The sequence below is a fragment of the Onthophagus taurus genome, chromosome 7, assembly GCF_036711975.1.
Source record: "Onthophagus taurus isolate NC chromosome 7, IU_Otau_3.0, whole genome shotgun sequence".
In the NCBI taxonomy this organism is placed as follows: domain Eukaryota; kingdom Metazoa; phylum Arthropoda; class Insecta; order Coleoptera; family Scarabaeidae; genus Onthophagus; species Onthophagus taurus.
The window spans coordinates 9,366,350-9,381,019 of NC_091972.1; the positions used below are offsets into that span (position 1 = coordinate 9,366,350).

The 14,670-nt window shown below is 32.5% G+C and overlaps 4 protein-coding genes across 6 annotated transcripts in view; 2 read left to right on the top strand and 2 right to left on the bottom strand.

Annotated features, from left to right (window-relative positions):
• Positions 1 to 5,466, top strand: part of LOC111424501 (thrombospondin type-1 domain-containing protein 4) — a 99,058-nt gene extending 93,592 nt beyond the window's left edge. For both annotated transcript variants that reach the window (XM_023058053.2, XM_023058054.2), the window contains 4 exons: positions 974 to 1,140; positions 1,347 to 1,994; positions 2,082 to 2,769; positions 4,135 to 5,466. In XM_023058053.2, the coding sequence (XP_022913821.2) occupies positions 974 to 1,140; positions 1,347 to 1,994; positions 2,082 to 2,769; positions 4,135 to 4,259 (1,628 nt within the window). In that variant the 3' untranslated portion in view covers positions 4,260 to 5,466. The remainder of the gene's footprint in view (positions 1 to 973; positions 1,141 to 1,346; positions 1,995 to 2,081; positions 2,770 to 4,134) is intronic.
• Positions 5,464 to 7,862, bottom strand: LOC111424502 (uncharacterized). Of its 2 annotated transcripts, none has more exons than XM_023058055.2 (4): positions 7,549 to 7,862; positions 6,239 to 6,434; positions 5,887 to 6,182; positions 5,464 to 5,799 (listed from the first exon to the last, which is right to left on the bottom strand). In XM_023058055.2, the coding sequence occupies exons 1-4, from the start codon at positions 7,717 to 7,719 to the stop codon at positions 5,674 to 5,676; spliced, it is 789 nt and encodes a 262-aa protein (XP_022913823.1). In that variant the 5' UTR covers positions 7,720 to 7,862; the 3' UTR covers positions 5,464 to 5,673. The 2 variants fall into 2 exon arrangements, with proteins under 2 accessions (XP_022913823.1, XP_022913824.1); XM_023058056.2 differs by having other exon boundaries at positions 5,706 to 5,815.
• A 131-nt stretch (positions 7,863 to 7,993) lies between these two features.
• Positions 7,994 to 9,391, top strand: LOC111424503 (lola like). Its single transcript, XM_023058057.2, has 3 exons — positions 7,994 to 8,171; positions 8,271 to 8,495; positions 8,556 to 9,391. The coding sequence occupies exons 2-3, from the start codon at positions 8,310 to 8,312 to the stop codon at positions 8,745 to 8,747; spliced, it is 378 nt and encodes a 125-aa protein (XP_022913825.1). The 5' UTR covers positions 7,994 to 8,171; positions 8,271 to 8,309; the 3' UTR covers positions 8,748 to 9,391.
• Positions 9,392 to 12,700: 3,309 nt separating this feature from the next.
• LOC111424510 (Seryl-tRNA synthetase) lies at positions 12,701 to 14,599 on the bottom strand. Its single transcript, XM_023058062.2, has one exon. The coding sequence runs from the start codon at positions 14,461 to 14,463 to the stop codon at positions 12,958 to 12,960; it is 1,506 nt and encodes a 501-aa protein (XP_022913830.1). The 5' UTR covers positions 14,464 to 14,599; the 3' UTR covers positions 12,701 to 12,957.
• Between the last annotated feature and the right edge of the window lie 71 nt (positions 14,600 to 14,670).

A 14,670-nucleotide genomic window follows, 5' to 3' on the forward strand; every position in this document is an offset into this window, starting at 1 on the left:
TACTTTTATAATTCAAACAACCCATTGTGTTGGTTGAATGCTTTTTATTAATATTTATAAGGTTAAGTTTAATATGTAAACACTTTTTGCATAGAATTTTTGACAAATATTAAGTTAGTTGTTTAGTCACAGTAGAAGATACTGTGACTAAACACTAAGATAATAGCATGTGATTATCTGGAGTTAGCATGGTGAAACTGCAAAAACGTCTTGGTGTAACATATCATCAGAACTTTATAACAAAACAACGATATTATTTTCAAAATATCGTGAAAAAACGGTATTATGTGTACTCTTGTGCAATAAAACCTTTTTTATGTATCTTGAACAATTTTCTTTCAATTAACCCTTCAAATCATGGTCTGCATTCTGCCCCATCATGTACAAACTATCTTTTTGAATCTTTTTAGGTACACTGCATCTAATTCTAAGATGTGCCCTTAAATACCATTAACAACATTATGTGTACTCTTAAGCAATAAAACCTTTTTGATGTATCTTGAACCGTTTTCTTACAACTAACCCTTCTAATCATGGAATGTATTCTGCCCCACCTTGTAGAAACTATCTTTTTGAATCTTTTTAGGTACACTGCATCTAATTCTAAGATGTGCCCTTAAATACCATTAACAACATTATGTGTACTCTTAAGCAATAAAACCTTTTTTATGTATCTTGAACCGTGTTCTTACAATTAACCCTTCTAATCATGGAATGTATTCTGCCCCACCTTGTAGAAACTATCTTTTTGAAGCTTTTTAAGTGTACTCCATCTAATTCTAAGATTTGACCTTACACTCTTGCCATTTTGGAAGACGGCAATAATTTCCATGATATTAATAAATTAATAATATTTGCAAACCTCAAGGTCAAGGTATTCTGATACTTGATTATAAAAGCATATCCAACTTGTGTTTATTTTATTGACATTATTAAACTTAATAGAAAATAACAAAATGTTTAAATTTTTTAGCACTGAGACACATAAACGGAACTTCGATTCTAAATGGAGACTGGATGTTCGCAAATAGTAAAACAACGGAAGGAGCTGGTACAAAATTCAACTACAGGAAACAGGATGCGACCTCCCTAGAGACAATAACATCACCCGGACCCACGAACGTCCCGGTGGAAATAATGGTGGGTCCCGAATAGTATTTTTAGGTTAATTTATATTTTACGAACCACGGTGCCCGGGTAATGTATAAAAGAGGGGATGTGGAAAAGGAAACAGTTAGGACCCCTCGAGGCTATTGTATTTTCAACTGGGTTTCCATTCGGAGGACATAAATTTTAACCTTTTTACAATTTTAATCCAATTTACTAATTAGAAATTTTTATTTCAGATTGTAGCGTATCAACAAAATCCGGGTATTAAATACGGATATTCGGTGCCGCCGGAAACTGATGAACAAATCGCCCCACCATTAATCCAACAAATGTCAAACGATATCGGTCTTGAACCGAGACGTTTGGATGTTAACCATCATCAGAAAGACGAAGGTAAACCGACTACTCATCGGAGAATTCGTCCACGAAGACGTTTTGCTTGGAAAATAACCGGATTAGGACCGTGTACAAAAACTTGCGGTGGCGGAGTTCAAACCCCTATTTTAACTTGCGTAAGAGAAATATCCCAAACCCCAGTCCTCCAAAAACGTTGCAACCACTTAGAACGACCTCCAACCATCCCAGTTTCGTGTAACACACAAAAGTGCCCAGAAATAAATTGGGGCGGACATTGGGGGCCGTGTACTGGTTCTTGTGGGGAAGGTGTACAAAATTACCTTTTGAAATGTATGGAGGAGGAACCCCAAACCGGACGAATGCTGACTGTTGATGATGGAAGATGTCCACAACCGAAACCAACAGCATCTAGTCGATCTTGTACATTACCGAGTTGTGAAAATAGTATTTTAAATGCACTTCCACAAACTGTTGAGGTTGACAATAGAAAAAGTTATCATAAGTGGCATGTTAGTCCATGGAGTCAGGTAAGAAATGTATTTATAAAAAATAATTTCAAAGTCAAAACAAAATTTTTACCTAAAATTCCAAGAAATTTTTCTTTCTCTCTTTAGTGTTCTGTTACTTGCGGAACAGGTCATCGTACAAGAGAAGTTTCATGTCCTTCAACGCAATGTCGTCCCGATTTACGTCCAACACACGCAGAACATTGCGATGAAGGTCCTTGTCCCGATCCAACCGGAAAACCATCAAATTGGCTCCTAAGCGAATGGTCTCAATGTTCAGAAACTTGCGGTACCGGAAATCAAACGCGACGAGCTCATTGTTACCGCGATAATTGTAACGATGATGACGGAACTAAACCAGAAACTGTTCGAGCTTGTTCATCGGATAAAGAATGTTCAGGACGATGGTTTACTGGACCTTGGGGTCCTTGCTCCGATACATGCGATGGACAAGGAAGGGAAATTCGGGAGGTTCTTTGTGTTATTAAGGTTAAAGGGCAGACGAGATTGGGGGTTGAGATGATGTGTCCTGGTCATAATCGACCGGAAAGTGAAAGGTCATGTCGGGGACATTGTAACCCGACGTGGTATTCAGGGGAGTGGAGCGTTTGCGATGGAAATTGTCCGGAGGGGAGTCAAAGTAGGGAGGTTAGATGTTTTGATGTTAACGGGAGGTATTCGGCCGCTTGTAATGTAGAAGAAATGCCGAATTCAAGGAGGGATTGTGTCTGTAATAAAAAAGAGGATCATCGGGATCATAGGTATAAACCTGTTCAAGATGAACCACCTGTAGATAGTAAGTAAATACAATCTTCTTAAAAAATAATAAAGATTTGAATTTTATTGTAAATTGATCTCACATTTTCGAATATAGTCTGAAAGAAACTTATTACAAAATTAATAATCTTCTTTATTTCTTAATTGCAATCAATTTACCTACGGTATGCAAAAAGAGAAATTAGCTACACCTTTTTGTGTAATTCAACACAGTCGTTCGTTTAATTATATTCAAAACAACGATTCTTTTGTGCGTCTTAAATAATTCGTATCCCTTCTCGTAAATCGTGACGCGCAGAAAATTTGACGATTCAATCATCTTTCTTCTCTTTGATGGTAATTTAAAAGTGACATTCTCAATGATTAAGCTATTTAGAGTTCGATTATCCTACTTTAAAGCTTAGCAATAATAGAATATGTTCAGTAAAATCAGCGATGCGTTCATAACCCTTACTCGATTCAAACTGATTTAATAACAGTCCTTCATTACGGTAACAGTTATTTGTTATTTTTACTCGGGTTTATGACAATGTTTAACTATTTAAAATAGACTTATTTTTTTACATCAAAAATGATGGCAGATTTCATATAAATTCTAAATATCAGGAAAACTACTACAGTTAGATATATGACATACCTATCATTAATTAAAGATAACTTGATGGGCAATTCAACCAGCACACAATATACAGGCTGTTCCATTTAAAAAACTTATGAAAAAGCCATTTGAAAAACAACTAAAGTAACTAAACTTTATGAACACGCTGTATAGTGTATCTAATATCTTTGGATACTATCATATACCTACTGGCTTTGACTATTATCTGAAAAAATGTCGTTTTTACATAGTTTTTAAAAAGATCCTGCAATGGACACATTTTGGAAAAACAATTGCATATCTCTGGAACTATGAACGCTTTGAGTTAGTAACATATACGGTTGTATAAACAAATTTAATTGTATTCATAACATGCTGAAATATACAGGATGTTCCATTTAAAAAAATCTACATACTTTCCTAAATGGAACACCCTGTATAAGTGAAAATAATTTTGCGTAATATAAAATGGTGAGTAAAACAGCTTTTGTATAAAACATTTTTTTCTTTCTCAAACGGTTTAGCAACTATTGTCCGCCGGTATACTAATAACTCATCCTGTATACTGTTTTGTTCTTGTTTGATATTTTATTATCATTTTCTTTTTGATTTTTTCCCATGTTTTTGTGGCAATTTTTCTTAAAACACAATTATAGAGGTGTAATCAAACTTTGGCTATTTAAATATTAATAAAATTAAATATGTAAATTCATTAATATATTCATTATCACATTATTTTTAAAAGAATTCAAGACAATCTTTTTAGAAAATTATTTTTTTTAACAGGAAATTGTGTGGACAAAGTAAAAACTTGTCACTTGGCTGTACAAGCAAGGCTTTGCCGTTACGATTACTACACAACCCACTGTTGCGTATCCTGTAATAAGGCTGGACAAGATCTACAACAGTAAATTGTCAAAAAAAATCGGTTTTTGGTTTGAGAAAAAAGTGTTGGATCAGTAGAAGAAAGAAAACGCTGTGATTGGTTCTTTTTTTTGTAAGAAGTTTTCTTTAAACTTTTAAGACAGGTAAGTTGAGTAAAAACAGTTAAGTTTAAAGAAAGAGGGTGTATTAAAAAAAAACGGTTTTGAAAAGGGGACGAAAAGGAAAAATTACGAAAGCGAAAACGAATAAGCAATAATTAAACAAAATAATACCTTTTTTTATGGAGATATGCATGATTAACAACTAATAATAATTTTAGATGATTAATACAAAAATAAATTAAAATAATTCGCGCACCTTCCCCTTTTTTATAAATTTACTCGTAAATAGTGTAAATCGCTTTGTAAATTTCTCTCGATAATAAAAAAATATACGTAAATGGAGTGGTTATAAAAATCATTTCTCTCAATACTCAAAGATCGCGCCATCTAATGAGTACATACAGAAAAGTGATTTTATAGTGATTCTTTGTAAAAGAGGAATTTACAAAAAATTTTAGATGTCTGTGATTGTCTTATACTATTAACATTTCACTTACTTAAACTAGGTTTATTTTTTTTATAGTCGAATAGCTCTAATTTTTAATGATTAAAGCTAGAAAAATAATAATTGTTAGCTTCCCCCTTGATAATAATTAAATTAAATAAATAAATCAAAATCAGTCGCTAAAACTACCATTAGACTAATGTAATAGATCAATTTCTATGTAGGGCTTGTCAATTATTGTTATTATTACCTTGTATTTAACTAATTATTACCTTATAATTAATAATTTACAATTTGTATTGAATAATCATTACGCGTATTTAATTAATTAATTGTAACTTTTTGCACTGCCATTCTGAGTTAGAATCGAAAGAAAAAAAAAGTACCCAAAGAAACGTTTTTATTTTTTGAGTTTTAGCAATTTTTTTAAGTATTGTGTTGAATAAAATAAAATCTAGAAAAAAATGAATTAAAATAAACCCGACAAGATTCTTTTTGTTATCTTATCGGGTTTGTTTTAAACGTTTTTGGATGTTATAAAATATTAATATGTGCTACTTTTAACGATAATGTCATGAATAAAAGTATTACTAGGCTTCCGTTTTCTGTATTTATTAGTTATAAAAAAAAATATTAAAAAACGTCGATGATTAAATGAAAATAATAATAAAAACGATGTGGATGTTTTGTTTAAAAATTTTATTGAAAAATTCCTCCTTATAAATTGTTAAGGTATGATTCATACCTTAAATTTAATTGATTTTCTTTTAATTTTTTAAGTTTGTAATACTGATACAATAAAAATTGATTGATTGTTCATTTCGTTAGTCATCAAATAAATTAAATTTTTTTTATCACAATGTTTTTTCTTTTGTGGTTATCTTTTCCTTTTTATCACTCATCTCCACTTAAAGTTTTCCTTTCCTCCTCATTTTCAACAGGATGTTGATCCAAAAAAATTAAACTTTTTGGTCTATTGACTCCGATTAATTCCAAAGGTAAACCTTTTTTTGAATTATCCTGGAAGAGGAGAGGACTTTGCAATAAAAAAAATTAAACACAAATTAAAATAATGTTGAGACTCGTTAATTAGAATCATTTATTTACAATACTTCGTATTTGTTTGTAAGCCGAAATAAAAGATGTTATCAGCGACCAACAGCAAATTATACAAGCTGCAACAGTTGCGGAATTTCTTGTTGTTGAGCTGGTTAATTGTTTATAAGGATCCGTGTAATAACCCAAACACAATGCGGCTATGCAAAAAGTATAAGTGATAATTCCAATCAAATTGTGTGTAAATTTAAGTATTACTGGCCGAATATAACCAGAAAATGTGTTTGAAAATGCACCCAGTAATCCCAAAATAAGAGATAAAGAAAGAAAAATCAATGCCATAAGTCCTAAAAAAAATTTTAATTTATTTAAGTTAAACAAATTATTTTTAATATTTATTTACCAATTATGCCATGATCAGATTCAAAGTGCCCGGTTAATTTAGTTCTATTTATTTCAATAGATATTCCAGTAATAATACAAACAGTCCCGATTGCTATTAAAACACCATGTATCCAATATCGAGATTTTTTCTCTAAATCTTGTGACCAAACATTATCTCCAGCGAAAAGTATTAACGATTCTGCTAAGAAGAAAACCTGCCAAAAAATCAGATAATCAAATTAATAATACATCATATCTCACTGAAATCAATATAGATTAGAAATGATTACTCACTGTAAATGAGTAATCGATTAATAATTAACAGAAAAATATTAAAAATAATCATTCCTATTAATATAATTACACCTAAAATTATAATACAGTAAAACCTCGATGTAACGGATTAATATGAAAATGGGAGTGTTTAGTTTTAGTTCAATGAAAAATATACAACAATCTAACGCTAAATAAAAACTAGAAATAGCAGTAGCATTAGAACTAACACTAGACATAGAACTAGAAACATTCGAGATTAGTACTTAAGACGGCTAAACTCGAATGATTCTAGTTCTACGTCTAGTGTTAGTTCTACTTTTTGTTCAATAAAAATATATAACAATCTACTGATGAATCACAATTAAAACTAGAACTAACACTAGACTTACGATTAGAACTAGAAAGTCACAGGTTTAGCCGTGCGTCTTCAGACGCACGTCTAGTGTGAATAACACTGAATAACAACTAAAACTAGAACTAACACTAGCATTAGAACTCATACTAGATCTAAAACTATCATGAATGATAACATTATTATCAACTGCATCGTTGCAGTAGTTATCGTAGTTTTACTATATTAATATTAAGTGATTATCGATATTTACACACTAAATCAATGAGATTTTAAGATAAAATACTAAGATTCTATAATCCATAAAAAATTATGTACATCCAAAAGCAATCCTAAAACCGTTTCTTTTGCAATTTTAAATTTTAAACGTCAATTAAACGTCAAACGTCAAATACAGCTGATTTTAACAATGCTAACATCTTAATTATTAATTTTATTAAGAACTTAATTAATATTAATTTATGGATTTCTTTAAAGATTTAAATAACAAAAAAATTCTATATCGCTTGGTCAAATATTAAAAGGTATAAAACATTTATTATTAAATTGACGTCTAACCTAAAATATATTTTAATAATTTTGACATTTAAAACGTCAAAAAATACAAATCTTAACTTTCTACTTCATTACGTTTCCATGAATTTTTATTTTTAATCTTAATCAAGATAAAATTGTTAAAATAACCAACAAAAATGACTTACACCGATTGTACAGAAAATAATGTGCCCAATAAGTTGATTATGAAAAACAATATTATAATCAATTGGTATCCAAATGGTGAATATAACCACGACGGCTAAAGCTTGATGAAAAAGTGTGTTTAAAATCCATCGTCCACGTTGAACTGGTGCCGACCAAGTGCTACTATTCATTTTTTACCATCAAAATAATAATTGTGGTTTTGAATAAGTTTTGTATTGAGTCGAACGTATTTCTACCGATTACTTGTTTATTCTGAATCTCAAAAAGGTATTTTAATGAATCTTATCTAACGCGTAATGATAATCTATTTGTTCTGATAAAAAAAAGATAAGGTAACAATATCAATGAAAATAAAAATATTGAAATTCCCTCCTTTCTTTTCGCAACCAATTTCAGATCGGTTCCCACCAACTTAAAAATAATTATACACAAACATCCCTAGATTTCACACAGAAAAGAAAGTAATAACACCGGTTGGTACATCAAAATTAAAACAGCGCTTGCGTAATAGGTTTGTTTAGCAGAATGCTAATGACTGCCTAATTTCTTTCTAAATTCCCCCGATAACGAATTTCTTCAATCTTAAAAATTCTCTACCGATTTAAGTTATAAACGCTCCAAGGTAAGTTTCAAATATGGCGATAATGTCCGTTCAGTTGTTTTTAACAACAGCAAAAATAAGGTTATGTAAAGACAAAGTTTGACGATTTCTTTGAGTTAGGTTAAGGGGCTAAAACCTTTTCTTCAACATTCTAATACGATGGCGGACCAACAGCAATTCTTTTTAAAATGGAACGATTTCCAAAGCAATATGGTTACTTCTTTTCGGCATTTACGAGATGAAAAAAGTTTCACCGATGTTACTTTAGCTTGCGAGGGGCAAACTTGTAAAGCTCATAAAATGGTACTATCCGCATGCAGCCCGTATTTTAAAAGCTTATTAGAGGTAAAAATCGTTAAAATTTAATAATTATAGTTAGTTTTGTTAATGTTATTTTCTTTCAAGGAAAATCCTTCAAAACATCCGATAATAATCCTTAAAGATGTTGCTTACAGTCATTTACAAGCAATTTTAGAATTTATGTACGCTGGTGAAGTGAACGTAAGTCAAGAACAATTACCTGCCTTCTTAAAAACAGCAGATCGACTAAAAGTGAAAGGGTTAGCAGAGGCTCCTCCAGCAATAAAACATGAATAGTTTTCACAATTTGACTGTTTAAAGCTTTTTTCTTTATAAAAAATGTACTTTAAATTTAAATCTTACAATGAAATTAGGTTTGCATATTTTCCATATCGAATTACTTGATCATTTATTTTTTTCTTTTCTTTTAGTGATGGTTTAATTATTTAAAGTTTAACTTGTTACCAATAGTTTGTTTTCCACCCAATTTTTTTAATTTCCTTCTCATTGTTTTTTTTTGTTTTGGCTCATTTACACTATGTAATTAATTTTGATTAATTTAAATTTAAAACTAATTAATATTTGTAGCATTTAGAGAAATTATTAACAATTCGTTTTCTTTTTATATTTTTGTAAAAAATTAAGATGGATATTTTATATAGATAATAATGAGAATAAATAATTGTTATTATACATTTTTATACTTGATGATAAAATGAAAATAGTAATTAATTGAAAAAAAAAATGTTTATTTTTCAAATTGTTAATTTAGGGTTTAATTTCTGTGTTTTTTTTTCAGTTATTTTGCATTTAATTAAAATTAATTTTGTCACAAAGAAACAAATTAAAAAAATACAATACTCTAAGGAATGAAATATATTTCTTGTGGAATATAATAATTATATTAGATATTATTAAAATAAAGAATATTTCTATTTAAATTTAATTTGTTAAAATAACCTTAACAGTTATTGTTTCTTTGGAAACATTTATTTGATATAATTCCAGAGAGGCGGGTAGGATTTATGATAGAATGTTTGGAAATTATACAGTATCCTTCCTGCTTGACCTTAATTCAGTTCGTGAAACTTCAAAATTGTTGAAAACGCCTTGATTTTATTGATTAAGATTCAAACTCAAAAAAGACCCACTCTAAGCTCTACTCATTAGAGATAAATCTATAAACATCTAGGATAATTTTACGAAAAGTGAATCTTCGTCACCAAATATTGATCTAAAACCAAATGAAAGGAGAATTCTACGAGCAATGCGAAGGGGTAGCCATGGGATCATCTCTGTCACCTGTAATCGCCAATTTTTACATGAAGATGTTTGAAGAGGAAACTGAAGCTATGGCTCCGTTATGTCGATGACACTATCGTGATCTGGTAACACGGAAAAGAGCAACTCCACAAATGTCTAGATCACCTAAACTCACAGCACCACATGATAAAATTTACCATGGAAACGGAAACTACAAAACAGTTACCATTCTTGGATGTGTTGGTCACTAGGAAGACAGATGGGGGCATGGAACTATATATCAGAAGAGGTCCGTGATTCAAGCCTTATTCCAGCGGGCAGAGAGGATATGTGATAAAGAAAACGTAAAGAAAGAAGACAGTTTTTTACAAGATATACTGCAGAAGAACGGCTATACGATAAGGGATATCCAACAAGCCACCAAACCACGCAAATAGAGGAAAGATTCGATAAGTACTACGAAAAGTACTACGAAAAAATACTACCAGCCGGTTTTATCTGCCTTCCTATCGTGCAGTTGCGGGAAGTATTATGTTGGCCAAACTGGACGTAACGTCGAAAACTGGACTGAATAAAATCCAACAATCTGCAGTCGCGGAGCATTGCCACAAAGGAGGACGCACCATGGAGTTCGACAAAACTAAAGTGCTAGCAAGAACCGGACATTACTTCCAAAGAATGACGAGAGAGGGGATAGAGATTCATCGGCATGGGAATAACATGAATAGAAAGGACGGCTGGAAACTCAGCCGCACATGGAAGATCTCCACCTGGATTTGACAAAAGCAACTTAGTTGACAATTAGACACTAATTAGTTATTAATTATCTTTTTATGTATTTATAGCTAACATTTTTACCGATTTCGTCACTTCGAACTTGTTTCTGAAGAAGGTTGCAACATGGCATTCGAAACGTCAAACACTTTTTCAAAAAACGCACGGCTTAACCCGAAAGTTTCTGGTGATAGTGCTGTAGTTTTAGTCTAAGTAAGGGTTAGTTCGACAACTTTAAAAATCATCATAGCCTTCACAATTTGAAATTCTGCTTCAGCCGATCATGGGGCAGCAAAGTTGCATCCAGAATCCCTAAAAAGGATAATTCAAGATGGATATTATGTCCAGCAGTAAGTATTCATGAACAGTAGCGCCGTGAATTGAAAAAATTCACATTGAATGGTTGCTGGAGAAAAATCTGGCAAAATGTTGTCACATCAGAGAAGGATGATGAAAATTTGCAGAAAGACATTCAGACTACAGTACCTTCAGAACGGTCGTTACAAGGAGATGGTTTTAATGACCATCATCCAACTATCAGATATTGAAGAGCTACTTGAGTCACATGATTCTGCACCGACAGATGAAGAGCTGCAGATTTAGTAACTGATGGTAATCATGAATGCAATGACAGTGATGAAAATAACGAAAACACGTTTCCAGCTTTGTTACTTTTCAAAACAATTAATAAATATTTAGAAATGGAAGAAAGACTAACACATATGTTGATAGAAAAGGATCCTATAACACAAAAAAAGTGAAAGGCACCGTGAGATCCACAGTGCCTTAGCAACGTAGAAGCTGTTGCAACAGAGACTCAAATCTGGCCAAATGTTGTCACATCAGAGAAGGATTATGAGAACTTGCAGAATGACATCAAGGCTACAATACCTTTAGGACGGTCGTTACAAGGAGATTTTAGTGACCATCGTTCAACTGTTAGATATTGAAGATCTACTTCAGTCACATGATTCTGAACTAAAAGAAGAAGATCTGGTAGATTTAGTAACTAATGAATGCAGTGATAGTGATGAAAGTAACGAAAACACTTTTCCAGCTATGTTACTTCTTGTCAGATATTGAAGAGCTGCTTGAATCACGTGATTCTGCACTGAAAGATGAAGTGCTGACAGATGTAGTAACTGATGATAATTATAAATGCAGTGATATTGTTAAAGACATAACGTGGGATCTGTAATGCCTTAACACCATACAACCTTTTGCAACAAAATGAAACAAAACAACGCAGTCACACATTTTTTTATCTTAAGCGCGGGCCACACTAGCCTGTTTGCTAGCCGCAACCAATCAGCAGCAGGCAGTAGCATGCTGCAAGCAGCGGAGGGCAACCCGGTCGCACTGTCTGCTTCTACTCGCCATTTCGTTTAGTCGCTTTCAGCAACCATGTTGTCTGTGGGTCCACGTAAACAATTAATTAAGCATTTGTTAAGGGTTGGTTAACAGAACAGACATTAAACATAAACAAAGGACCACGTGTTGGTTTACTCGCAGCTAATGCGCTGCTTGAGTGGTTAGAAAGCGCTGTTCTAGTCGCCGCTGCTTGACTACCAAAATAGAACATGTACAATTTCACCCAGCTGACAGATACTTGCCGCGCCGGCTGGCGGCAAATTTTATGCTCACACCAAGTTGATTGATGGCTGACAGTAGCGGCTTCCACAACTCGCGGCTGGCAGGCAGCCTAGTCAATCCCAAATTTATGAACTCAACAATGCAGCTGAGAACTAAATATGACCTACTTTTTAACTATTTATACAATGGATTACAGACAACAGTAGATGCTTTGTAAAGTATAAGGCTTTAACGGCTTATTATTAAAAAATAATGAGAAACTTTTAAATCACCTGTGCTGCTATTAAAGCGTTGCTTGACGTGTCGGATGACATGTTACATTTTTCTTCAAAAACAAGTTCAAGAATGCGAAGTTTTAGGCATACACTGTAAATTGGATAAGCGAACTGATTTATATGAAATGATGATGAAGATTATGTTCTAACATACAATTTCTCATAACTACTTACACATTTGGTGTTATATGATGCTTATTATCTCCATCTTATTTCGAAACGAACGTCATATTCAATATTAATAGGAAAAACACAGTGGTACTAACGAAACTAAATTTGACTACCGTCAAAACGAAATTAATTCTAAAAAATAAGGAATGAGAGATATTAAAACAAACAATAATGTTAATTTAATTAAGCCAAATGTATTTTTTGTATACTTAATTAGCATAATTTACAAAAAAGTATAAGAAATTTTTTTATTCCTTAACTAGGTCTTGAAACAAAAAAAATCTTGCTTTCAACACATCATTTTTAGGTATATTTTGCAGCAACTCGATCAAAAGTGACAAATTACAGTAATATAACCTAACTCATCCAAAAAAAAATTTAAATGCCAATAAATAACAATTTTTATCCCTTTACAATAACTCAGTACATTTTTATTCTTCTCCAGCCCCCAGCTTTTTAGCCATCCCCTCCTTCTGTTTCTTATTCTTTTTTGAAGCTTGTTCAAGATCAATTGGAGCAGGTTTAACAAATGGAATAACATCCCTATACATTTCTGGCATAAATTCTTTCAAACAATCCGGTACTTTCACCCCATCTTCACCTTGGTGTACCTCCAATATAGCGCAAATAACCCTCGTTGTCGCACACATTGTTGCGTTTAACATATGAACGTAATCTGTAGCAGCGTTCATTTTTTTTGTTTGTCCATACCGGACTAAAAGCCTTCGCGATTGATATTCTAAACAATTGCTGCAAGAAACCAATTCTCGGAACGCCCCTGATCCTGGAAACCAAGCTTCTAAATCTAATTTTTTCGCAGCTGCGTGATTTAACGCGCCAGAAACGATATTAACTATGCGATAAGGTATTCCTAAAGCTTGATAAAAATCTTCGGCGTTTTGAATCATTTCATCCATCATTTCCCAAGATTTATTATTAAAAGGTGATGTGATACAGAATTGTTCAACTTTTTCAAATTGATGGACACGGAAAATACCACGTGTATCTCTACCATGGCTACCAACTTCTTGACGGAAACATGTTGATATTCCAGCATAACGGATTGGAAGGGAACTTTCTGGTAGCCATTCATCGCGATGGAATGCAGCAATTGGTTGCTCAGAAGTGGCTATTAAATATTTTTCTTCAATTTCTTTATCTTCAGCACGTTCACCTTTGCCAATCACTTTATAGAGTTCTTCATCAAATTGTGAAAGTTGGGCTACTTCTTGCATAATCTCTTTTCGCATAAAGAATGGAGTGTAAAGTGGTTTATAATTTTTTAAATGCAATTTTCTTAATGCAAATTGAATTATTGCATATTCTAAAAAGACAGCTGGACCAGTTAAATAATAACCTCTACCTCCGGAAACAACAGCCCCCCTTTCTCCATCCATTCCATCAATCATACAAATCAAATCAACATGAGAATACTTTTTCTTTATTGTGCAATCACCAAAGGTCCTCTCAACTTTATTTTCATCTTCATCATTACTAACAGGAACAGATTCATGTAAATGATTTCCAACTTCCCTTAAAGCCGAATTCCTTTCTTTTTCTACTTCCAAAAGATCCTTTTCATTTTTACTAATAGCATCATCAATTAATCCTCTAACCTTTTTTATTTGAGACACCGTTAACGGTTTTAAAAGATCACCCGTTAAACTTTCTAATTGTTCAACAACGTTTTTAGGCACTTCTTCATTAGGATCACCTTGAGGCTCCTTCTTTTTCATTTTTTCACCGGTTTCTTTACTACATACATTTTTTAACTTATTCCAATTATCCGCTTTATGTCTTAATTGTCTCCATTGGGTGTCTTTTTCAACCACCGTATTCACCAGGCCGATATCTTTAAACCGTTTCGTTTGATTCGTACGGATTTTATCGGGATCTCCTCCTTTATCGGAACGGAATAAATCTAAATCCAATACCATTTTGAAATTTTCTTAGTTACACAGATGTAAATGCTGATGTAAGAAATGCGGCACTTTACACGTTGAATGACGAATCGATCGATTTATAGGTTAGGATGGTGCATTGTCAAAGGTGAAGTATTAAGGTCTATTCTTATATTGTGATGGAACGATATGAGTGAGATGGATAGGTTGGGTTTATGGGGAAGTGAAGGAGATGGAATTAGT